The following is a 24,083-nucleotide window of genomic DNA, read 5'->3' as shown; positions in this document are numbered from 1 at the left end:
ATACAAGCACAAAAGACCCAGAATTGCCAAAGTAATCCTAAGGAAAAAGAACAAAACTGAAGGGATAACCCTCCCAGACTTTAGACAATACAACAAAGCTACAGTAATTAAAACAGCATGGTATTGGGACAAAAACAGACATATGGATCAATGAAACAGAATAGAGGGACCATAAATAAACCCACACACCTACAGTCAATTAATCTTCAACAAAGCAGGCAAGAATATACAATGAAGAAAGGACAGTCTCTTCAGAAGGGTGTTGGGAAAGTTGGACAACTGCACATGAATCAATGAAGTTAGAACATTTCCTCACAGCATACACAAAAATAAACTCAAAATGGCTTAAAGACTTAAATATAAGACATGACACCATAAAACTCCTAGAGGAAAACATAAGCAGAACATTCTCTGACATAAATCATAGCAGTGTTTTCTTAGTCTTCCAAGGCAATAGAAATAAAGCAAAAATAAACAAATGGGACCTAATCAAACTTACAAACTTTTGCACAGCAAAGGAAACCATAAACAAAATAAAGACAACCTACAGACTGGGAGAAAATATTTGTAAACGATGAAACCGACAAAGGCTTAATTTCCAAAATATACAAGCAGCTCGTACAACTCAATAACAAAAACAAACAACCCATTCCAAAAATGAGCAGAAGACATTTCTCGAAAGAAGACATACAGATGACCAATAGGCACATGAAAAGATGCTCAACATCGCTAATTATCAGAGAAATGCAAATCAGAACTACACTGAGGTACCACCTCATGCTGGTCAGAATGGCCATCATTAAAAAGTCTACAAATAATAAATGCTGCAGAGGATGTGGAGAAAAGGGAAGCCTCATACACTGCACCCCAGTGTATGAGGCTTCCCTTTTGAAAAGATATATGCACCCCAATGTTGTTAGTAGCACTATTTACAATAGCCAAGACATGGAATCAACTTAAATATCCATTGACAGATGAAGAGATAAAGAAGATGTGGTATATGTATACAATGGACTACTACTCAGCCATAAAAAGAATGAAATAATGCCATTTGCAGCAACATGGATGGACCTAGACATTATCAGACTAAGTGAAGTAAGCCAGAAAGAGAAAGACAGATACCATATGATATCACAAGTGGAATCTAAAATATGATCCAAATGAACTTTTTTTTTTTGGCTGCATTGGGTCTTCATTGCTGCGTGTGGGCTTTCTCTAGTAGCGGCAAGTGGGGGCTACTCTTCATTGTGGTGTGCGGGCTTCTCATTGCGGTGGCTCCTCTTGTTACGGAGCACGGGCTCTAGGCGCACGGGCTTCAGTAGTTGTGGCACACAGGCTCAGTAGTTGTGGCTTGGGGGCTCTAGAGCTCAAACTCAGTAGTTGTGGCTCTAGGCGCGTGGGCTTCAGTAGTTGTGGCTCACAGGCTCTAGAGTGCAGACTCAGTAGTTGTGGTGCGCGGGCTTAGTTGCTCCGCAGCATGTGGGATCTTCTGGACCAGGGGTCAAACCCATGTGCCCTGCATTGGCAGGGGGCTTCTTAACCACTGCACCACAAGGGAAGTCCCTAGTAAGCACTTTTCTATGCCTATTTTTTATTTGCTTATTTTCATTTTAAAAGGTATAACATGTTCATTTAGAAATTAAATACAGAAAATTAGAACAAGTAGAAATATGTCACTGATCACCCAAGCTTAACTTCTGGTATATTTCTTTCAAATTTGTTAGGGTATTTATTTGTATTTATTTTATATCATTGTAGACATAGTTATTTATACTCTTGTTTTTTCACTTAAAATTGAATCTTGGGGGAGGAGGAAATGGAGTAAGGTCGTCAAATAATAGAAACTTCCAGTTATAAGATAGATAAGTACTAGGGATGTAATATACAACTTGACAACTGTTAGCTAACACAGCTATACAATATATAGGAAAGTGAAGAGAGTACCTGCTGAGAGTCTCATCACAAGAAGAAATTTTTTTTCCTTTTTTCTTTCTTTTGATTATATCTATATGAGAAGATGCATGTTGTTAGCTGAACCTATTTAATCATTTTACAATATATATAAATCAAAACATCGTGTTTAGGCCTTAAAATTTTACAGTGGTGTTTGTCAATTATTTTTCAATAAAACTGGAAAAATTTGAACCTTACATAGGATTCACAATTGGCATTTTTAAATGACTAATATTCACTGAGTGTGTATACCATAGTTTACTTCAAAATTCCTTTCATGTTCTTTTCTGTTACAACGTTTTAGATTGCTTTCAAATCTGCTTTTTTTTTTTGCGGTACGCAGGCCTCTCACTGCTGTGGCCTCTCCCGTTGCGGAGCACAGGCTCCGGATGCACAGGCTCAGTGGCCGTGGCTCACGGGCCCAGCCGCTCCGCGGCATGTGGGATCTTCCCGGACCGGGGCACAAACCCGTGTCCCCTGCATCGGCAGGCGGACTCTCAACCACTGCGCCACCAGGGAAGCCCTCAAATCTGCTTTAATGACCATCTTTGTGCATTGTTCCTTTTTCTGTAGTTAGGGTTATTTAGTCTGATACTCTAAAAGGATAATAGTCAAGGTCATTATCAAGAAGCTACTGTACTTTCTCTTCATCTCTGATTGTTAATACAGTTACTTTGGGTCTTTGGTATGTATGTATGTATATATTTATTTAGGCCTTCTTAGATTTTCAGTAAAGCATGTAGTGGATTATAAGGACAAAATTATTTTTGATTGCTTAGATCAGTTGACATTCAAGTTGAGCTTAACCTTCTTCTTCCCTCTAGGATGTTTTAGAAGAATGTATGTCTCTTCCCAAGCTGTCTTCTTACTCTGGATGGGTAGTAGATCATGTCCTACCCAATATGCAAGAGAACCCACCTCCCTCTGAGACTTCAACATCCCCTAGATCTACTTCAGCCCTCGGCCAACCTTCATTTGTTCCCAAATCTCCTGTCAGAGACCCTGCCTTCTCACCAGTCTCCTCAGCAACACCAGATGGAACCAAGGTAAGGCTTTTGATCAGTTTAAGACAAAACACAATGGTGGCTGCAAAGTTGAAGTGTTTAACATTGTCATACTACAGTGACCTTACTCTGGAGAAAATAATGGTTGCTTCTTCGAATTCTTGTAGCTGTTTGTAGCGACAGTGTTTTCCACATCACCCAGCGTTCTCTTTATGAAGACCCAGAGAGAGAAATTCCTCTCTATTCTTAGTACCAAGAATAGTAATTAATTTCATGAGCAAGTGGATTTTTTTCTCATGAGCGTTGCATCTGTTTAACTCAACAAGGTCTCCCTTTTTGTTGTTGGCTGCTGGAAAGCTTAGAGTAAATTTTATACTTGCTCTTAGATTTACATACCTTATTGTTGCTTCTGTATGAGTTTTTACCTTCTTTCTGGCTCTATTTTGTTCCTGCCTTTGTTTCTCCCACTTAAAACAGTTAAATTGTTGCTGGGGCTCTGCTCTTCTCTTTTCTCTTCTCTTTCTTTGTATCTCTAGACTTATTTATTTATTTATTTATTTATGGCTGCATTGGGTCTTAGTTGCTGCACACGGGTTTTCTCTAGTTGCAACGAGCGGGGGCTACTCTTCGTTGCGGTGTGCAGACTTCTCATTGCAGTGGCTTCTCTTGTTGCGGAGCATAGGCTCTAGGCATGCGGGCTTCAGTAGTTGTGGCTTGCAGGCTCTAGAGCGCAGGCTCAGTAGTTGTGGTGCACAGGCTTAGTTGCTCCGCGGCATGTGGGATCTTCTGGACCAGGGCTCAAACCCATATCCCCTGCACCAGCAGGCGGATTCTTAACCACTGCACCACCAGGGAAGTCCTGTTGTTATGCTTTATGTTCCCTTATAAGCTGCATTAAATCCTTTCTGGATCAAAGTAAGATATAACAACTAGTATAACAAGAGTTAATAGAAAAAAAGTCTTCTAAACTTCTAAGCACTATTGTGCTTTTTCTTTCTTTTTTTTTTTTTTAATTATTTATTTATTTATTTATTTTTGTCTGTGTTGACTCTTTGTTTCTGTGCGAGGGCCTTCTCTAGTTGTGGCAAGCGGGGGCCACTCTCCATCGCGGTGCGCGGGCCTCTCGCTATCGCGGCCTCTCTTGTTGCGGAGCACAGGCTCCAGACGCACAGGCTCAGTAGTTGTGGCTCACGGGCTTAGTTGCTCCGCAGCATGTGGGATCTTCCCAGACCAGGGCTCGAACCCGTGTCCCCTGAATTAGCAGGCAGATTCTCAATCACTGTGCCACCAGGGAAGCCCAAAACTCCTAAGCACTATTGTGCTTTTTCAAGTTTTAGATTTTTGTGCCAGCAAAATAAGACTAGGCAACTCTTTAGAAAGGTAGAGATTACATTTTTCACGTTTAGCTTCCAAAAGACAAAGTTCTTTGTTCTTTTTGTTCATACTCACTGCAGACTTTTGTTTACTGAAAATATATTATCAATTCAACAAAAGGAAGAAGTTAAATCTCCCTATGGTTTCATCATTTCAGTCATCAGTTACTTCTTTCCACTTTCATATGCCTGCATCCTTGTACCTTGGCATAATTAAATTGTATGTGCACTTTCATGTTCTGATTTTCCTTCCTAACTTTATTTTGTTCATGAACTATTTGAATTATTTGTTCACGTTATTTCCACCTTTGTAAATGCCTACTTAGAGGATATGTAATATCCTGTAATTTATTAAACTGCTCCTTTATTATTAGGCATTTATATTTTTCCATTTTATTGCTTTTAAAGATATTACACTGAGAAACTTTCTGCAGAGAGATCTTTCCGTTTTTAATCTTAAAATATGTCTTCTGGCTAATATCTTAAAATAAATGCCCAAATGATTTGACTGGCGTCAAAGATAAAAGGGTATGAACATTTGTTTTTAAATTTTAAACCTTTTTTTAGATTGTAGAATATTCATGACATAAAATTTACCATTTAACCATTTTTTAGAATACAATTCAGTGGCATTAAGTACATTCATAGTGTTGTGTAATCGTCACCACTATCCATCTCCAGAACTTTTTCATCACCCAAAACTAAAAACACTACATTCATTAATCAATAACTCCAGGACTTTCCTGGTGGTGCAGTGGTTAAGAATCCACCTGCCAAGGCAGGGGACACGGGTTCGATCCCTGGTGTGGGAAGATCCTACATGCCATGGAGCAGCTAAGCCTGTGTGCCACAACTACTGAGCCTGCTCTCTAGAGCCTGCGAGCCACAACTACTGAGACCGCGAGCCACAACTGCTGAGCCTGCATGCCACAGCTACTGAAGCCCGCGTGCCATGCTCCACAACAAGAGAAGCCACCGCAGTGAGAAGCCCGTGTGCCACAACGAAGAGTAGCCCCCGCTCACCACAACTAGAGAAAGGCCGCGCGCAGCAATGAAGACCCAACGCAGCCATAAATAAATAAATAAATAAATAACTCCTTATTTCCCCCTACCCCCAGTCCCTAGCAACCATCATTCTACTTTCCGTCTCTATGAATTTGACCATTTTAGGTACTTCGTATAAGTGGGATCATGTAATATTTGTCATTTTGTGACTGGTTTATTTCACTTAGCATAATGTCTTCAAGGTTCATCCATGTTGTCGCATGTGTCAGAATTTCCTTCCTTTTAAGGCTGAATAATACTCCACTGTGTGTACCATGTTTTGTTTATTCATTCATCTGTCACTGGACGTTTAGCTTGCTTCCACCTTTTGGCTGTTGGTGACTAGTGCTGCTCTGAATACGCATGTACATGTATTAGTTTGAGTACCTGTTTTCAATTCTTTGGGGTATGTACCCAGAAGTAGAATTGAGGAATCATATGGTAATTCTATGTTTAAATTTTTGAGGAACCATCATACTGTTTTCCACAGCAGCTGTATCATTTTACTTTCCTACTAGCAATGCACAAGGGTTTCAGTTTCTCCACACCTTTGCTAACGTTTGTTATTTGCTGGGTTGTTTTTGTCTGTTTGTTTGTTTTTATTTTGTTTTGTTTTACAAAAGCCATCCTAGTGGGCATGAAGTGTATCATTGTGGTTTTGATTTGCATTTCCCTAAATGATTAGTGATGTTGAGCATATTTTCATGTGCTTATTAGCCATTTGTATATCTTCTTTGGAGAAATGTCTTTGCAAGAGTTGTTCACAATAAGAAAGAATTTATTGTACAGTAAATAATAATCCTAAAAAATAATACAGGACAGAGATGATTATTCATATTATGAAAGACTGCATGATTACATACATCAAAAGTTTACTTTTTAGTTTATATTTCACACTTCATCTTTTAAAATATTAGTCTTTAAAAAATATTTCTAGCAATTGAGCATCATAGACACAAAAATGAACTTTAGCCTAAACTTTACAACTTACATAAAAATTAACTCAAAATGATCATGAACTTAAATGTAAAACTATAAGACTTTTAGGGAAAAAAAAAAACATAATCAGAACCTAGGACTAGGTGAAGAGTTTTTAGATTTGGCACTAAAAACTTAATCGGGCTTCCCTGGTGGCGCAGTGGTTGAGAGCCCGCCTGCCGATGCAGGGGACACGGGTTCATGCCCCAGTCCGGGAAAATCCCACGTGCCGCGGAACAGCTGGGCCCGTGAGCCATGGCCGCTGAGTCTGCGCGTCCGGAGCCTGTGCTCCGTGGCGGGAGAGGCCACAACAGTGAGGGGCCTGCGTACCGCAAAAAAAAACAACAACTTAATCCATAGAAGGAAAAATTAATAAATTGGACCTCATCAAATGAAAAGCGTGGTTCAGTGAATGACCTTGTGAAGAGGATGATCAGACAAGCTACTGACTGGGAGAAAGTAGTTGCAAACGACCTATCTGACAAAGGTTTATGTATCTAGAATATATTTAAAATATATATCGAGAATATATATTTAGAATATATTTTTAAAACTCAGAGGTTAAACAAAAACTTTCTAATCTTCAATTAGAAAATGAGCAAAAGATATGAACAGACATTTCACCTAAGACAATATATAGACAATATAAGTACATGAAAATATGTTCACAATCATTAGCCATTAAAGAAATGCAAATTAAAACCAGGACGAAGTAGCACTACACACCTATCAGAATGGTTAAAATAAAAAATAGTGACACCACCAAATGCTGACAATGATGTGGAGAATCTGGATCACTCGTGTATTTTGGGTGGAAATGTGGAACGGTACAGGCGCTCTAGAGAACAGTTTGGCAGTTTCTTATAAAACTAAATAGGTGCTTAACTATATGACCTAGCAGTTGCATTCTTGGGCATTTTTCCCAGAGAAATCAAAACTTATATTTACATAAAAATCTGTACACCAGTGATCATAGGAGCTTTATTTATTATATCCCCAAGCTGGAAACAGTGAAATGTCTTTCAACAGATGAATGGTTAAACAAACTGGTACATCTCTATCATGGAATACGACTGGCAATAAAAAGGAACAAGTCCTTGATAATATGCAACAACTTAGGATCTCAGAGGCATTATACGAAGTGAAAAAAGCCAATCTCAAAAGATTCTGTGCTGTATGGTTCCATTTATTTAACGTTCTTGAAATGCTATCATTATAGAGATGGAGAACAGATTAGCAATATAAAGGTGTAGCACAAGGAAGCTTCATGGTGATGGAACACTTCTGTACTTTGTGATGGTGGTTACACATGTGATAAAATTGCATAAAACTATACACGTACCCAAATGAATTCCTGTAAAACCTGGTGAAATCTGAATAAGTTCTGTGGCTCGTACCATCAATTTACTGTTTCTAACTTCCTGTAAATTATAATTATTTCAAAATTTAAAAAAAAATTTAAGTTTCTATGAGCAGCTTCTCAGAGGCAGCAGTTTCTAGTTCTGATCCTGCTAATAGTGTGGCATGCCCTCAGGCAGGCATCTTTCCCTCCTTAGGCCTCAGTTTCTTCATCTGTAAATCTGGTACTGGACTACATTGCCAAGGTCCTCTCCAGGTATAAAATTCCGTAATTCTTAAGGTTTAAGTAAAGTTTTGGATGGCTTTATATAATGAATTGTATCATTTACAAATTTTTGGTGTTTAAGTAACAGAAACCCAGTTTAAACTAGCTTAAGCAAAACAAGGGAGTCAGGGGAGAAATTAATTAGCTCATATAACCAGGAAATCTAGGAGTGCATTTCGAATCAATTAGATCTAGAGGATCTATTTTCTGCTTGTCTGTCCTTGATATTATTTCTCACTTGATTCAGTGACTCAGACCCAGGGCTTTGCTTCTCCATTTCTCAGTTCTGTCTAACTCGTCTTGGTTTCATCTTTCAGATAGACTGTCTGGCAGGATGTCTCTTGGTAGCCCTAGACACATATCTTCTTAGCTTAGCATCCCCAGAATAAGAGAAAGCCATCCCAAATAGCTCCATCAGGAAAATTCAGAGATGGACTCTGGCTTAGCTTAGGTCATAAGCCTCATTCCTGAAGTAGATACTGGGTACAAGGGAATAGAATACTTTGATTGCCAGGCTGCTCACATGCTTAGTGACCCCTGACACTAGGGGGCGTGGAAGAATCGGGGATGTGGGCTGGGGTTTCTCCATCCAAACCAACCCAGCAAAAACGGACACTTATTAGAAGAAATGGGGAAAATGTGCTGGACAAATCAAAACAAACGAGCAAGCAAAAAAAAAAAAAAAAAAAAACACAAAAAACTGTACAAAGCAAAAACATCCACTTTATTAAGGAAACCAATTAGAATAAGGTCAATATCATGAAAAGCACACTGGTTCTAACATGTATTGTTTTGTTGTTGTTATTGGTTGTTCATAAGTAAGGATGTGATTTTTGTTCAGATTGAATAACACCAACTTTACCGTCTTAAAAGCTTAATTTTTCCATCTTCTGTCTGTATAGGACAAATACGAGTCCCAGCATACAGAACCTATGGTACTTCAGTCCTCCCAGGGGATCAAAGTGGAAGGCTGCATCCGAATGTATGAGCTGCTGCACAGAATGAAAGGAGCAGTAAGTAACCCTTGAAGTAAGACAGGTGTGACCCTAGGGAGCCACGTTTAAATGCAGTTCCTCAGGGATTATGAATGTCCACCATGTACTAATAATCATCGTGCCCCACCTACTAGTAGCTCTGATTCAGCTGGGGAGATAGCATAACATAGCAGTCAAGAGTAAGCTCTCTAAAGTCAAATCTGGTTTCAAATCCTACCTCTTCTATTTTACGTGTGACTTTGGGAAAATTACCTGGGCTTTCCTGGCTTCCATTTACTTCTCCAAAATTTGAAGATGATCTTTGTTGTCAGATAAGGTTATACTGAGAAGATTGACCTTAACAGCCTCTTGAAAAAAGAATAGCACTATTTTAATTAGTTTATTTGACTTTATTCTTTTTATTAGAAAAACAATGCATGTTTTGTAAAACCTTTTCTTTTTCAAATTTTTATTTATTTATTTCTGGCTGTGTTGGGTCTTTGTTGCTGCACGCAGGCTTTTTCTAGTTGCGGTGAGTGCGGGCTACTCTTTGTTGTGGTGCGCAGGCTTCTTATGGCGGTGGCTTCTCTTGTTGTGGAGCACGGGCTCTAGGCACGTGGGCTTCAGTAGTTGTGGCTCGCGGGCTCTAGAGCACAGGCTCAGTAGTTGTGGCGCAGGGGTTTAGTTGCTCCACAGCATGTGGGAATCTTCCTGGGCCAGGGCTTGAACCCGTGTCTCCAGCATTGGCAGGCGGATTCTTAACCACTGTGCCACCAGGGAAGTCCCTGTAAAACTTTTTAAAGAGTACATGAGTTTATAAATTTAAAGTCTTCTAGCATCTACCCTCATTCATTTATTCATGGAATCACCAAATACTTATTGAGCACTTTTGTTCTAGGCCTAGATAAAATAGTGAACAGGGAATTCCCTGGCGGTCCAGTGGTTAGGACTCCATGCTTTCAATGCTGATGGCCCGGGTTCAGTCCCTGGTTGGAGAACTAAGATCCCATAAGCTGCGTGGCACAGCCAAAAGAAAAAAAAAAAAACCAGTGAACAAAGTAGACGCAATCCATGTCCTCATAGAGTTTGTATGCTGGAGGGAGAAACATAGAACCAAGGTTCTAAAATATAGTTAGAAGACTATTATAATCTGCATGAGAGACAGCAACAGTCATTGAAGCATTCACTTTGACACTGGATAAAAAAGGATGACAGTTGCTTAGACTGGAGGGGAGCGGGTAGCAATGGAGATAGTGAGAGAGAGAAAGACAGTTTCTTCTTGAGTTTTCTCAGCTCTCTTCTTTCAATCATCACTTCTGCATGGACTTTCTGTCCTCCAGATGCGAGTAGAAAGGTTTTCCTTGCTGATAATCTTCCTCATGTGCTCTCTGTTGTTGAGTCTTTTTTTTTCTTCCCAACTTTTAATTAAACAGTCTCAGAGGAGAGGAGATATATATTTGTGTTCAATTTGCCGCCTTCTACTGGAAGTTTTTTTTTCTTCTTGTAAATTTATTTATTTATTTATTTATGGCTGAGTTGGGTCTTTGTTGCTGTGCATGGGCCCTCCCTAGTTGCAGCGAGTGGGGGCCACTCCTCGCTGCGGTGCACAGGCTTCTTATTGCAGTGGCCTCTCTTGTTGCAGAGTACGGGCTCTAGATGTGCAGATTTCAGTAGCTGAGGCTCATAGGCTCTAGAACGCAGCAGCAGCCGTGGCGCACGGGCTTCGTTGCTCCGCGGCATGTGGTATCTTCCTGGACCAGGGCTCGAACCTGTGTCCCCTTCATTGGCAGGCGGATTCTTAACCACTTTGCCACCAGGGAAGCCCTACTGGAAGTTTTAAAATAACTTTTAAAATACAATAGCCTGGGGCTTCCCTGGTGGCGCAGTGGTTGAGAGTCCGCCTGCCGATGCAGGGGACACAGGTTTGTGCCCCGGTCCGGGAAGATCCCACATGCCGCAGAGCGGCTAGGCCCGTGAGCCATGGCCGCTGAGCCTGCGCGTCCGGAGCCTGTGCTCCACAACGGGAGAAACCACAACAGTGAGAGGCCTGTGTACCGCAAAAAAAAAAACAAAAACAATAGCCTAATATCTTAACAATATATATTAACATATCACCATGCCAGTGTATACAGCATGTCATCTTCCTTAAAGGCTGCAGAGTATTTTCTAGTATGACCTACTGTAATATGTTTAACTATTTCCCTGTTAATTTAAATTGTTTCAAATTTATTACCATTATCAACAAGGATGCTCATTATCAATGAGCATCCTTGTACATATATCTATTTTTTTAAAATAAATTTATTTATTTTATTTATTTTTGGCTGCGTTGGGTCTTTGTTGTGGCACGCGGCCTTTTCATTGCAGTGGCTTCTCTTGTTGCAGAGCACGTACTCTAGGCATGGGGGCTTCAGTAGTTGTGGCACGTGAGCTCAGTAGTTGTGGCACACGGGCTTAGTTGTTCCGTGGCATGTGGGAAGTCCCCTTGTACATATATCTTTGCACACATATGCAAGTATTTCCTCAGGACAAAGTCCTAAAATGGAATGAGTGTCAAAGGATATATACACTTTAAAATTTGATAGTTAAAATGTCAAATTGCTCTTATAAACCAAATGAGAGGGCTTCCCTGGTAGCACAGTGGTTAAGAATCCGCCTGCCAATGCAGGGGACATGGATTCGAGCCCTGGTCCAGGAAGATCCCACAGGCCGTGGAGCAACCAAGCCCGTGCACCACAACTACTGAGCCTGTGCTGTAGAGCCTGCGTGCCACAACTACTGAAGCCTGTGCACCTAGAGCCTGTGCTCCCCTCAACAAGAGAAGCCACTGCAATGAGAAGCCCCCACACTGCAACGAAGAGTAGCCCCCGCTCGCAGCAACTAGAGAAAACCTGCACGCAGCGATGAAGACCCAATGCAGCCAAAAATAAATAAATAAATAAATTTATTTTTAAAAAAAAAACAAATGAGAGTACTCTCGTGAATAATAAATGGAATACCTGGTACCCTTAGGTATAAAGGAATGGGACTTTGCTAAGTGACGGTGGAGGAAAAGACTCTAGGCAGAGATAATAACTTGAGGGAAGGAGTGAGATAGGAGTATGCATAGCATGTTTATGGAATTAGAATAAGGATTTCTTTAGATTACCCTGAAGCTCTCATAAGAATACACAGGATGGAAATTCCCTGGTGGTCCAGTGGTTACTGGACTCCATGCTTTCACGGACGAGGGCCCAGGTTCGATCTCCAGTCAGGGAAGTAAGATCCCACAAGCTGTAGAGTGTGGCCAAAACAGAAAAAGAGTACAGTAAGCTTAAGGATGGAAGCTTAAAAGTGCAGGGCTATTTGATACTGTGTTGGTGAATACCCGTCCATTCTTAGCTTATACTGGAGTGACATAAACCATATGGGGCAAATTGGAAAAGCTTTCCACAACAGCTGAGTTTAAAGATCAACCCAAAGCGGAGACGTGACTCAAGCAAAGGTTCCAAGAAGTAGGCAGATGATTCCATGCCCCGAAGTATCTTTGATGGAGTTAAGGGCTGATGGGAGGGCAGCCCATGGGGTAGATGAGCAGGGTGTAATGGAGCTGCAGAGAGCTGGTTTTGATCCTTTGCAGGAGGGCTTGAGGCAGTGGCAGGAGGAGCAGGAGAGGCAGGCGCGGGCCCTCTCTGAGATGGCATCTGAGCAGCTGAAGCGCTTTGATGAGCGGAAGGAACTGAAGCATCATAAAGAATTCCAGGACTTACGGGAAGTGATGGAGAAGAGGTGAGTTCCCTGAATTACAACGGGAATGTCGGCGTGGTCCACCGGAACTCTTTCCCTACATAAAACCCAAAGGGAAGGAGTTGAACTTCTTCTGAGTCCTTAAGTATCAAAATAAAATAGCCAGAGAAACTTATAACCTAGAAAAATGACCAACCTTGGAAAGATGAGCAATGCAACACAAAGAGAGGAGGCTTTTAGGAGAGGTAAAACAATTTTAGGAAGCATCCCTGACTCTTCCTCCCTCCATTTTTCATTCAGCTCCAGAGAAGCCCTGGGGCAGCAAGAGAAGCTGAAAGCTGAGCATCATCACAGGGCGAAGGTCAGAGCTTGGGAGAGTCCGTGTGGGTGTTCAGTGTCTGGGTGACGTGCCCGAGGAGTTGGGTTCCAGCACAGTCACAGAGGACCTGGCCCCTGTCGTGCCACTGTGTGGCTGACTTGGGGCAGTCCTTTTGTCACTCTGGGCCTCTCTGTGAAAATAGGTAGCCCACACAGGACTGGAAGAATGTAGACAGAGAAGGCCCAGGAGCCCTTAATTTGACCGCCCTTCCTGTAGATTCTCAACCTGAAGCTGCGGGAGGCAGAGCAGCAGCGCCTGAAGCATGTGGAGCGGGAGCGGCTCCGGAAGGAAGAAGGCCAGATCCGCCTGCGGAACCTCTACGCGCTGCAGGAGGAGGTGCTGCACCTCAGCCAGCAGCTGGACGCCGCCGACCAGCGCAGAGACCTGCCCAGGGTCGACCTGTCTGCCTTCCGGACCCGAGGCAATCAGCTGTGCGGCCTCATCTCGGGGATCATCCGGGCCACTTCTGAGGTGAGGGGACTTCAGGAAGACTCTGTCTTTGAAATGAAGAACATTGAAAGCAAAACTGTTTTGTGATTTAAAAATAATACCTTCTTATTACCGCTTGTCATCCTCTTACCTAGAGATAACCACTGTTAGTGCTTTATATTTCTTTTTTCCCTGTGTGTGTGTGTGTGTGTGTGTGTGCGCGTGTGTGTGTGTGATCCCACCCTAAATTGGGCTAATATAGATATAATTTCTTAGGTTAAAAAAAAAATTTGTTTCTTCCAACTGCAAAATACTTTAGTTCATTCATTAATATAAACTGAACGCCTGCTATGCTTATGATAAAAATTAAAACCTTACAGAAATGTATATTGCTTTTTATCATTTGATATGGTATTTTGAACACGTAGTTACTGTAGTCATTGCAGTGTTAAAACCTGCAAGTATTGCCTTGACACATAATAGGTATTCAATAAATATTTGATGAACAGATGAAATCGGATACTTCCAACATGTAACCATACCAAAATTTATTGAAAAAGCATGCCTATTGGTGAATATTTAAGTTTCTGTATTTTCACTATCGTGAGTAACACTGCAGTGATATCACTTTGTGTACGTCTTATCTGTATTTTTGATTATTTCTTTGAGGTAAATTCCTACAAATGGAATTACTTGGTCAAAGAACTTGAAGGTTTTGTTTTGTTTCTTTGTTTTTTTGGTTGCACCAGGTCTTAGTTGCGGCCCGCCGGCTCTTTAGTTGCAGCACATGGGTTCCTTAGTTGCAGCTCACTGGCTCCTTAGTTGTGGCATGCATGTGGGATCTAGTTCACTACCAGGAATTGAACCTGGGCCCCCTGCATTGGGAGTACAGAGTCTTATCCACTGAACCACCAGGGAAGTCCCAACTTTAAGGTTCTTGATTTGCATCTTAAAGTTGTACCAGTTCACACTTCTATGAATTGTATGTTCTTCTTTTTTCTTTAACTTTTATTTTCCTTTTTTTAAATTTTTGGCGACGCTGCACAGCTTGCAGGATCTTATTTTAATTCCCCAACCAGGGATGGAATCCACACCCTCGGCAGTGAAAGCATGGTGTCCTAACCACTGGACTGCCAGGGAATTCCTAAATTCTATGTTCTTTGCCCTTTGTTCATATCTCTACCAGTTTGTGTTTTGAAAAATCAACTTATGTGAGTTCTAAATATTAAGAACCTTAAGCATTTATCATATTTGAGGCAGAAATATATAGTATATATATTATATATATAGTATATATATATATATATTTATAGTTTATAGTTACCTTTCAATTCTCTTTTTGGCTTTTGTTTACCATTCTTTTTGTAAAATTTCAAACCTACACGGAAGTGGAGAGAACAGCATGATGTACCTTTTGGCACCCATTCCCCAGCTCCCTCAAGAATCTGCACATGGCAGTCTCATTTCATCTATGCTGCCACCTGCACCCCTTCCTCCAGATGGTTTTACAGTAAATCTCAAACATACTACTTCATCTGGAAAATAATTTAGTATGTATCTCTAAAAGATATAACTCTCTATTACATAACCAAAACACTAATATCATACCTAAAAACCTAATAATTCATTTTATATGATCAGATATCTAGCCAGTGTTCAAATTTCTCCAGCTGTCTCAATAATTTTTTTTTTTTTTACAATTGGTTGGAAAATTAACATCCATACAAAGTTCAGCTTTTTGGTTTGCTGTGTCTTACTTCAGTCTTTTAATCTTAAGACTCCCTTATCTCTCTCTTTTTTCTTGCTATTGTTGAAGAATCTGGATCATTTGTTCTATAAAATTTCCTACATTCTGGAAAATTTCAAGGCAATTGCTAACCCTAACCCTTGGATTTTTTTTTTTTTTGTAATGTCTGAAACATTTATATTAACATATTTCCATACAAATAACCCAAAGAAAGTTTAGTATTAGTTGTTTTTCTTTTTTTACTGCAGGTTCTTATTAGTCATCAATTTTATACACATCAGTGTATACATGTCAGTCCCAATCGCCCAATTCAGCACACCACCATCCCCACCCCACCACGGTTTTCCCCCCTTGGTGTCCATATGTTTGTTCTCTACATCTGTGTCTCAACTTCTGCCTTGCAAACCGGTTCATCTGTACCATTTTTCTATGGTTCCACATACATGCGTTCCACATACATGCGTTAATATACGATATTTGTTTTTCTCTTTCTGACTTACTTCACTCTGTATGACAGTCTCTAGATCCATCCACGTCTCAACAAATGACTCGTTCCTTTATATGGCTGAGTAATATTCCATTGTATATATGTACCACATCTTTATCCGTTCATCTGTCAATGGGCATTTAGGTTGCTTCCATGACCTGGCTATTGTAAATAGTGCTGCAATGAACATTGGGGTGCATGTGTCTTTTTGAATTATGGTTTTCTCTGGGTATATGCCCAGTAGTGGGATTGCTGGATCATATGGTAATTCTAGTTTTAGTTTTATAAGGAACCTCCGTACTGTTCTCCATAGTGGCTGTATCAATTTACATTCCCACCAACAGTGCAAGAAGTTTCCCTTTTCTCCACACCCTCTCCAGCATCTGTTGTTTGTAGATTTTCTGACGATGCCCACTCTAACCGGTGTAAGGTGATACCTCATTGTAGTTTTGATTTGCATTTCTCTAATAATTAGTGATGTTGAGCAGCTTTTCATGTTCTTGGCCATCTGTATGTCTTCTTTGGAGAAATGTCTATTTAGGTCTTCTGCCCATTTTTGGATTGGGTTGTTTGTTTCTTTAATATTGAGCTGCATGAGCTGTTTATATATTTCAGAGATTAATCCTTTGTCCATTGATTCATTTGCAAATATTTTCTCCCATTCTGAGGGTTGTCTTTTCATCTTGTTTATGGTTTCCTTTGCTGTGCAAAAGCTTTTAAGTTTCATTAGGTCCCATTTTTTTTTTTTTTTTATTTCCATTACTCTAGGAGTAATCCATTACTCTAGGAGGTGGATCAAAAAAGATCTTGCTGTGATTTATGTCAGAGTGTTCTTCCTATGTTTTCCTCTAAGAGTTTTATAGTGTCCGGTCTTACATTTAGGTCTCGAATCTATTTTGAGTTTATTTTTTGTGTATGGTGTTAGGTAGTGTTCTAATTTCATTCTTTTACATGTAGCTGTCCAGTTTTCCCAGCACCACTTATTGAAGAGGCTGTCTTTTCTCCATTGTATATCTTTGCCTCCTTTGTCATAGATGAGTTAGCCATAGGTGCGTGGGTTTATCTCTGGGCTTTCTGTCTTGTTCCTTTGATCTATGTTTCTGTTTTTGTGCCAGTACCATATTGTCTTGATTACTGTAGCTTTGTAGTATAGTCTGAAGTCAGGGAGTCTGATTCTTCCAGCTCCGTTTTTTCCCCTCAAGACTGCTTTGGTTATTTGGGGTCTTTTGTGTCTCTGTACAAATTTTAAGATGATTTGTTCTAGTTCCGTAAAAAATACCATTGGTAATTTGATAAGGATTGCACTAAATCTGTAGATTGCTTTGGGTAGTATAGTCATCTTCACAATATTAATTCTTCCAATCTAAGAACATGGTATATCCCTCCATCTGTTGGTATCATCTTTGATTTCTTTCATCAGCGTCTTATAGTTTTCTGGATACAGGTCTTTTGTCTCCCTAGGTAGGCTTATTCCTAGGTATTTTATTCTTTTTGTTTCAGTGGTAAATGGGAGTGTTTCCATAATTTCTCTTTCATATTTTTCATCATTAGTGTATAGGAATGCAAGAGATTTCTGTGCATTAATTTTGTATCCTGCAACTTTACCAAATTCACTGATTAGCTCTAGTAGTTTTCTGGTGGCATTTTTAGGATTCTCTATGTATAGTATCATGTCATCTGCAGACAGTGACAGTTTTACTTCTTCTTTTCCACTTTGTATTCCTTTTATTTCTTTTTCTTCTCTGATTGCCGTGGTTAGGACTTCCAAAACTATGTTGAGTAATAGTGGTGAGAGTGGACATCCTTGTCTTGTTCCTGATCTTAGAGGAAATGCTTTCAGTTTTTCACCATTGAGAATGATGTTTGCTGTGGGTTTGTCATCTATGGCCTTTATTATGTTGAGGTAGGTTCCCTCTATGCCCACTTTCTGGAGAGTTTTTATCATAAATGGGTGTTGAATTTTGTCAAAAGGTTTTTCTGCATCTATTGAGATGATCATATGGTTTGTATTCTTCAATTTGTTAATATGGTGTATCACATTGATTGATTTGCGTATATTGAAGAATCCTTGCATCCCTGGGATAAATCCCACTTGATCATGGTGTATGATCCTTTTAATGTGTTGTTGGATTCTGTTTGCTAGTGTTTTGTTGAGGATTTTCACATCTATATTCATCAGTGATATTGGTCTGTAATTTTCTTTTTTTGTAGTATCTTTGTCTGGTTTTTGGTATCAGGGTGATGGTGGCCTCATAGAATGAGTTTGGGAGTGTTCCTTTCTCTGCAATTTTTGGAAGAGTTTGAGAAGGATGGGTGTTAGCTCTTCTCTAAATGTTTGATAGAATTCATCTGTGAAGCCATCTGGTCCTGAACTTTTGTTTGTTGGAAGATTTTTAATCACAGTTTCAATTTCATTACTTGTGATTGGTCTGTTCATATTTTCTGTTTCTTCCTGGTTCAGTCTTGGAAGGTTATACCTTTCTAAGAATTTGTCCATTTCTTCCAGGTTGTCCATTTTATTGGCTTAGAGTTGCTTGTAGTAGTCTCTTAGGATGCTTTGTATTTTTGCGGTGTCTGTTTTAACTTCTCCTTTTTCATTTCTAATTTTATTGATTTGAGTCCTCTCCCTCTTTTTCTTGATGAGTCTGGCTAATGGTTTATCAATTTTGTTTATCTTCTGAGAACCAGCTTTTAGGTTTTTTTTGTTGTTGTTGTTGTTTTTTGCGGTACGCAGGCCTCTCACTGTTGTGGCCTCTCCCGTTGCGGAGCACAGGCTCCGGACGTGCAGGCTCAGCGGCCATGGCTCATGGGCCCAGCCACTCCGCGGCATGTGGGATCTTCCCGGACCGGGGCACGAACCTGTATCCCCTGCATCGGCAGGCGGACTCTCAACCACTGCGCCACCAGGGAAGCCCCAGCTTTTAGTTTTATTGATCTTTGCTATTGTTTTCTTTGTTTCTATTTTATTTATTTCTGCTCTGATCTTTATGATTTCTTTCCTTCTGCTAACTTTGGGTTTTGTTTGTTCTTCTTTCTCTAGTTCCTTTAGGTGAAAGGTTAGATTATTTATTTGAGATTTTTCTTGTTTCTTGAGGTAGACTTGTATAGCTATAAATTTCCCTCTTATAACTGCTTTTGCTGCATCCCATAGGTTTTGGATCATCATGTTTTCATTGTCATTTGTCTCTAGGTATTTTTTGATTTCCTCTTTGATTTTTTCAGTGGTCTCTTGGTTATTTAGTAACGTATTGTTTAGCCTCCATGTGTTTGTGCTTTTTACGGTTTTTTCCCTGTAATTCATTTCTAATCTCATAGCGTTGTGGTCAGAAAAGATGCTTGATGTGATTTCAATTTTCTTAAATTTACTGAGGCTTGATTTGTGACCCAAGATGTGATCTATCCTGGAGAATGTTCAGTGCACACTTGAGAAGAAAGTGTAATCTGCTGTTTTTGGATGGAATGTCCTATAAATATCAATTAAATCTGTCTGGTCTATTGTGTCATTTAATGCTTCTGTTTCCTTATTATTTCACTTTGGATGATCTGTCCATTGGTGTAAGTGAGGTGTTAAAGTCCCCCACTATTATTGTGTTACTGTTGATTTCCTCTTTTATAGCTGTTAGCAGTTGCCTTATGTATTGAGGTGCTTCTATGTTGGGTGCATATATATTTATAATTGTTATATCTTCTTCTTGGATTGATCCCTTGATCATTATGTAGTGTCCTTCCTTGTCTCTTCTAACATTCTTTATTTTAAAGTCTATTTTATCTGATATGAGTATAGCTACTCCAGCTTTCTTTTGATTTCCATTTGCATGGAATACCTTTTTCCATCCCCTCACTTTCAGTCTGTATGTGTCCCTAGGTCTGAAGTGGGTCTCTTGTAGACAGCATATATATGGGTCTTGTTTTTGTATCCATTCAGCAAGCCTGTGTCTTTTGGTTGGAGCATTTAATCCATTCACATTTAAGGTAATTATCGATATATATGTTCCTGTGACCATTTTCTTAATTGTTTTGGGTTTGTTTTTGTAGGTCCTTTTCTTCTCTTGTGTTTCCCACTTAGAGAAGTTCCTTTAGCATTTGTTGTAGAGCTGGTTTGGTGGTGCTGAATTCTCTTAGCTTTCACTTGTCTGTAAAGCTTTTGATTTCTCCATCGAATCTGAATGAGATCCTTGCCGGGTAGAGTAATCTTGGTTGTAGGTTCTTCCCTTTCATCACTTTAAGTATATCATGCCACTCCCTTCTGGCTTGTAGAGTTTCTGCTGAGAAATTGGCTGTTAACCTTATGGGATTTCCCTTGTATGTTATTTTTCATTTTTCCCTTGCTGCTTTCGATAATTTTTCTTTGTCTTTAATTTTTGCCAATTTGATTACTATGCGTCTCGGCGTGTTTCTCCTTGGGTTTATCCTGTATGGGACTTGTTGTGCTTCCTGGACTTGGGTGGCTATTTCCTTTCCCATGTTAGGGAAGTTTTTGACTATAATCTCTTCAAATATTTTCTCAGGTCATTTCTCTCTCTCTTCTCCTTCTGGGACCCCTATAATGCGAATGTTGTTGCGTTTAATGTTGTCCCAGAGGTCTCTTAGGCCGTCTTCATTTCTTTGCATTCTTTATTCTGTTCCACAGCAGTGAATTCCACCATTCTGTCTTCCAGGTCAGTTATCCTTTCTTCTGCCTCAGTTATTCTGCTATTGATTCCTTCTGGTGTAGTTTTCATTTCAGTTATTGTATTGTTCATCTCTGTTTGTTTGTTCTTTAATTCTGCTAGGTCTTTGTTAAACATTTCTTGCACCTTCTCGATCTTTGCCTCCATTCTTTTTCCGAGGTCCTGGATCATCTTCACTATCATTATTCTGAATTCTTTTTTCTGGAAGGTTGCCTATCTCCACTTCATTTAGTTGTTTTTCTGGGGTTTTATTTTGTTCCTTCATCGGGTACATAGCCCTCTGCCTTTTCATCTTGTCTATCTTTCTGTGAATGTGGTTTTTGTTCCACAGGCTGCAGGATTGTAGTTCTTCTTGCTTCTCCCCTTGGATGTATTTTATAAATTTATTTCTGGCTGCATTGGGTCTTCGTTGCTGCACATGGGCTTTCTCTAGTTGTGGCGAGCAGGCTTCTCATTGCAGTGGCTTCTCTTGTTGCAGAGCACAGGCTCTAGGCACACAGGCTCAGTAGTTGTGGCTTGCGGGCTCTAGAGCACAGGCTCAGAAGTTGTGGCGCATGGGCTTGGTTGCTCCGTGGCATATGGGTTCTTCCCACACCAGAGCTTGAACCCATGTCCCTTGCATTGGCAGGCAGATTCTTAACCACTGCACCACCAGGGAAGTCCCTAATATGTTCTTTTATTCCCTGTATTTCCTGTGAATTTGTAACTTTCTCTAGGGCAGTGCTAAGAGAATTTTCTGTGATGATGGAAATGTTCCATATCTGTGCTATTCAATACAGCAGCCAATGGCAACATGTGGTCATTGAGCACTTGAAATGTGACTAGTGTGACTGAAGAACTGAATTTTAACTTTTAAAAAGTTTTTAATTAACTTAAATGTAAAGAGCCTTATGTGGCCACCTTACTGCACAGTGCAGTCTAGAGGCTTGGTCAGGTCCAGGTTTGAATTTTTCCCCCCTGCAACAGTACTTCATAGTTGGGAGTGTGTATTTGTTACTGTATCACACCGGGAGGTGTAGAGTATCTGATGGTATTTCCATATGTGATGTTAAGATCAACCAGTGGCTTCAGATATCGTCAGGCTTATCTCCCATTTTAAAGATTCCTCTGAGCCTTTAGGTAATGATGTAGTAGCCATTGCTGATCATTACTTATATCTATTATTTCAGTAGGGGTGGTAAATTTTGAGTTTTTCTAATGCTATCATTTTTCTACATTTATTAGCTAGAATTCTACTACAAAGAAGAAAATTTCCCCGTAAACTATTTATCTTGAAGGGTAGTCTATATAGGGAAGGAAGGATAAATGATTGATTCTTTCCCTTTATCCGTTTTCAGAGTGTTGAGTTGCTTTTCTAGTATTCTCCCACAATGACTTGAGGTTCTTTTCTTTTACCTATCATTAAGAACATACGAATTTTATATACTTGAAGTGTAATATGTTTCAGTCTGTTATAGATTCATTGTTGTTCAAATTGTCCAGTGCGAACACCTTCACATTGGCTCCTCTGTCCTTTGGACATGGCCCCAGTAGTACTTGTTGCAGCAGAAAGCAGGCAAGCTGTTTCTACCTCATCTTGAACATTTTCTTCTCCAGAGCTAGAATCGGGCATTTCTTCACAAAGCCTTATTACTTGTTAATGGGTAAAGGTATTAGAAAACACAGATTAGTTACTAGGATTTGTCATTGTTTTTAGACCTTTTCAATGGATTAAACTAGGAAGTGTGTTGTGGTTTTTTTTTAGGTGAAAATGCATCATTAATTAATGCTGACCTTTTCCATTTGAGTGTAGTAAAGGGTTACAGCATTTATTTAACTTCTTTACTTTTATGCATGTATCATTTTTATCACATATTGAAAATCTCAGTTTCTAAATTAATGAACACTACTTACTTACCTTACCCTACTGTGTATAATAAAATATAGGTGTGTATATATGTTATATATATGTGTAATTTCATAACATGTAATCTCAAAATAATAATACCAATACTAACAATATGGTTGCTGATCACAGTTTAAGATTTGCAGTTCTTGGGACTTCCCTGGTGGTCCAGTGACTAAGGCTTTGTGCTCCCAATGCAGGGGGCCCGGGCTCGATCCCTGATCAGGGAACTAGGTCCTACATGCCGCAGCTAAAGATCCTGCATGCCGCAACTAAGACCAGGAGCAGCCAAATAAATAAATAAATATTAAAAAAAAAAAAAAAAAGATTTGCAGTTCTTGGACTTCCCTGGCAGTCCAGTGGTTAAGACTCCCCCTTCCAGTGCAGGGGGTGCAGGTTCGACCCCTGGTCAGAGAGCTAAGATCCCACATGCCTTGCGGCCAAAAAACCAAAACATAAATAACAGAAGCAATATTGTAACAAAGGCTTTGTAATAAAGACTGTGAAAATGGTCCACGTCAAAAAAATCTTTAAAAAAAAAAAAGATTTGCAGTTCTTTTTGCCTACAGCTATATACCACTAAGGGATGTATGATTAAATTACTGTTTCATTTCACTTGAAATAATTCTCCTGAGACTTCCCCGGTGGTACAGTGGTTAAGAATCCGCCTGCCAATGAAGGGGACACGGGTTCTATCCCTGGTTCAGGAAGATCCCATATGCCGCGGAGCAACTGAGCCTGTGTGCCACAACTACTGAGCCTGCACTCTAGAGCCCGTGAGCCACAACTACTGAAGCCCACGTGCCTAGAGCCCACGCTCCACAACAAGAGAAGCCACCACAATGAGAAGCCCGCGCACTGCAAGGAAGAGTAGCCCCCACTCGCCACAACTAGAGAAAGCCCGAGAGCAGCAACGAAAACCCAACGCAGACAAAAGTAAATAAATAAATAAGTTTATTTTAAAAAAAAGAAAGAAAGAAATCATTCTTACTGTTAAGCCACCAACTTGATAAACAGTTGGGTTCTTTGTTTCATTTTTGCTTTTGATTTTTAAGAGTTTTTTCCAACTGGATTTAATTTTATTTTATACTTACTGAAAACATTTACGTGATTCCAGAGTCAGAACTACAAAACAAGGTATATTTGGAGAAGTCTGGCTTTCTTCTCATTTGCTTCCACCCTGTTCTTGTCCTATCTGCCAGTGATTGTTTCTGTTAGCGTATTGGGTGTTGTATCTTTTCTTTAAAAACAAAAGCAGGGGGCTTCCCTGTGGAGCAGTGGTTAAAAATCCGCCTGCCAATGCAAGGGACGTGGGTTGGAGCCCTGGTCCGGGAAGATCCCACATGCCACAGAGCAACTAAGCCCATGCGCCACAACTACTGAGCCTGCGCTCTAGAGTCCATGTGCCACAACTACTGAGCCCACGTGCCACAACTACTGAAGCCTGCGCACCTAGAGCCTGTGCTCCGCAACAAGAGAAGCCACCGCAGTGAGAAGCCCGCGCGCTGCAACAAAGAGTAGCCCCCGCTCACAGCATCTAGAGAAAGCCTGCGTGCAGCAGCAAAGACCCAACACAGCCAAAAATAAATAAATTTATTAAAAAACAAAAACAAAACAAATACATGGAATTTCCTGGTGGTCTAGTGGTTGGGACTGCACGCTTCCATCACAGGGGGCACAGGTTCAATCCCTGGTTAGTGAACTAAGATCCCACAAGCCAAAAAAAAAAAAAAAGCATAAATATACATATATATGGTGTGTGTGTGTGGGTGTGTGTGTGTGGGTGTGTGTGTGTGGGTGTGTGTGTGTG

General features: G+C 40.1%; 1 protein-coding gene across 1 annotated transcript in view; it reads left to right on the top strand.

Annotated features, from left to right (window-relative positions):
* The window catches only part of GLE1 (GLE1 RNA export mediator), a 44,191-nt gene that overhangs the window by 2,393 nt on the left and 17,715 nt on the right, over positions 1 to 24,083 (top strand). Inside the window, exons 2-6 of the mRNA XM_027104655.1 lie at positions 2,778 to 2,999; positions 8,879 to 8,989; positions 12,570 to 12,718; positions 12,977 to 13,037; positions 13,272 to 13,526. Of these exons, the coding sequence (XP_026960456.1) occupies positions 2,778 to 2,999; positions 8,879 to 8,989; positions 12,570 to 12,718; positions 12,977 to 13,037; positions 13,272 to 13,526 (798 nt within the window). The remainder of the gene's footprint in view (positions 1 to 2,777; positions 3,000 to 8,878; positions 8,990 to 12,569; positions 12,719 to 12,976; positions 13,038 to 13,271; positions 13,527 to 24,083) is intronic.

Source organism: Aethalodelphis obliquidens, unplaced genomic scaffold (genome assembly GCF_003676395.1).
Source record: "Aethalodelphis obliquidens isolate GAN/ISIS:26980383/991018 unplaced genomic scaffold, ASM367639v1 scaffold7, whole genome shotgun sequence".
Taxonomy (NCBI): domain Eukaryota; kingdom Metazoa; phylum Chordata; class Mammalia; order Artiodactyla; family Delphinidae; genus Aethalodelphis; species Aethalodelphis obliquidens.
Note: the sequence above shows the minus strand (reverse complement) of the source record. Positions and strands in the feature narration are given on the sequence as shown.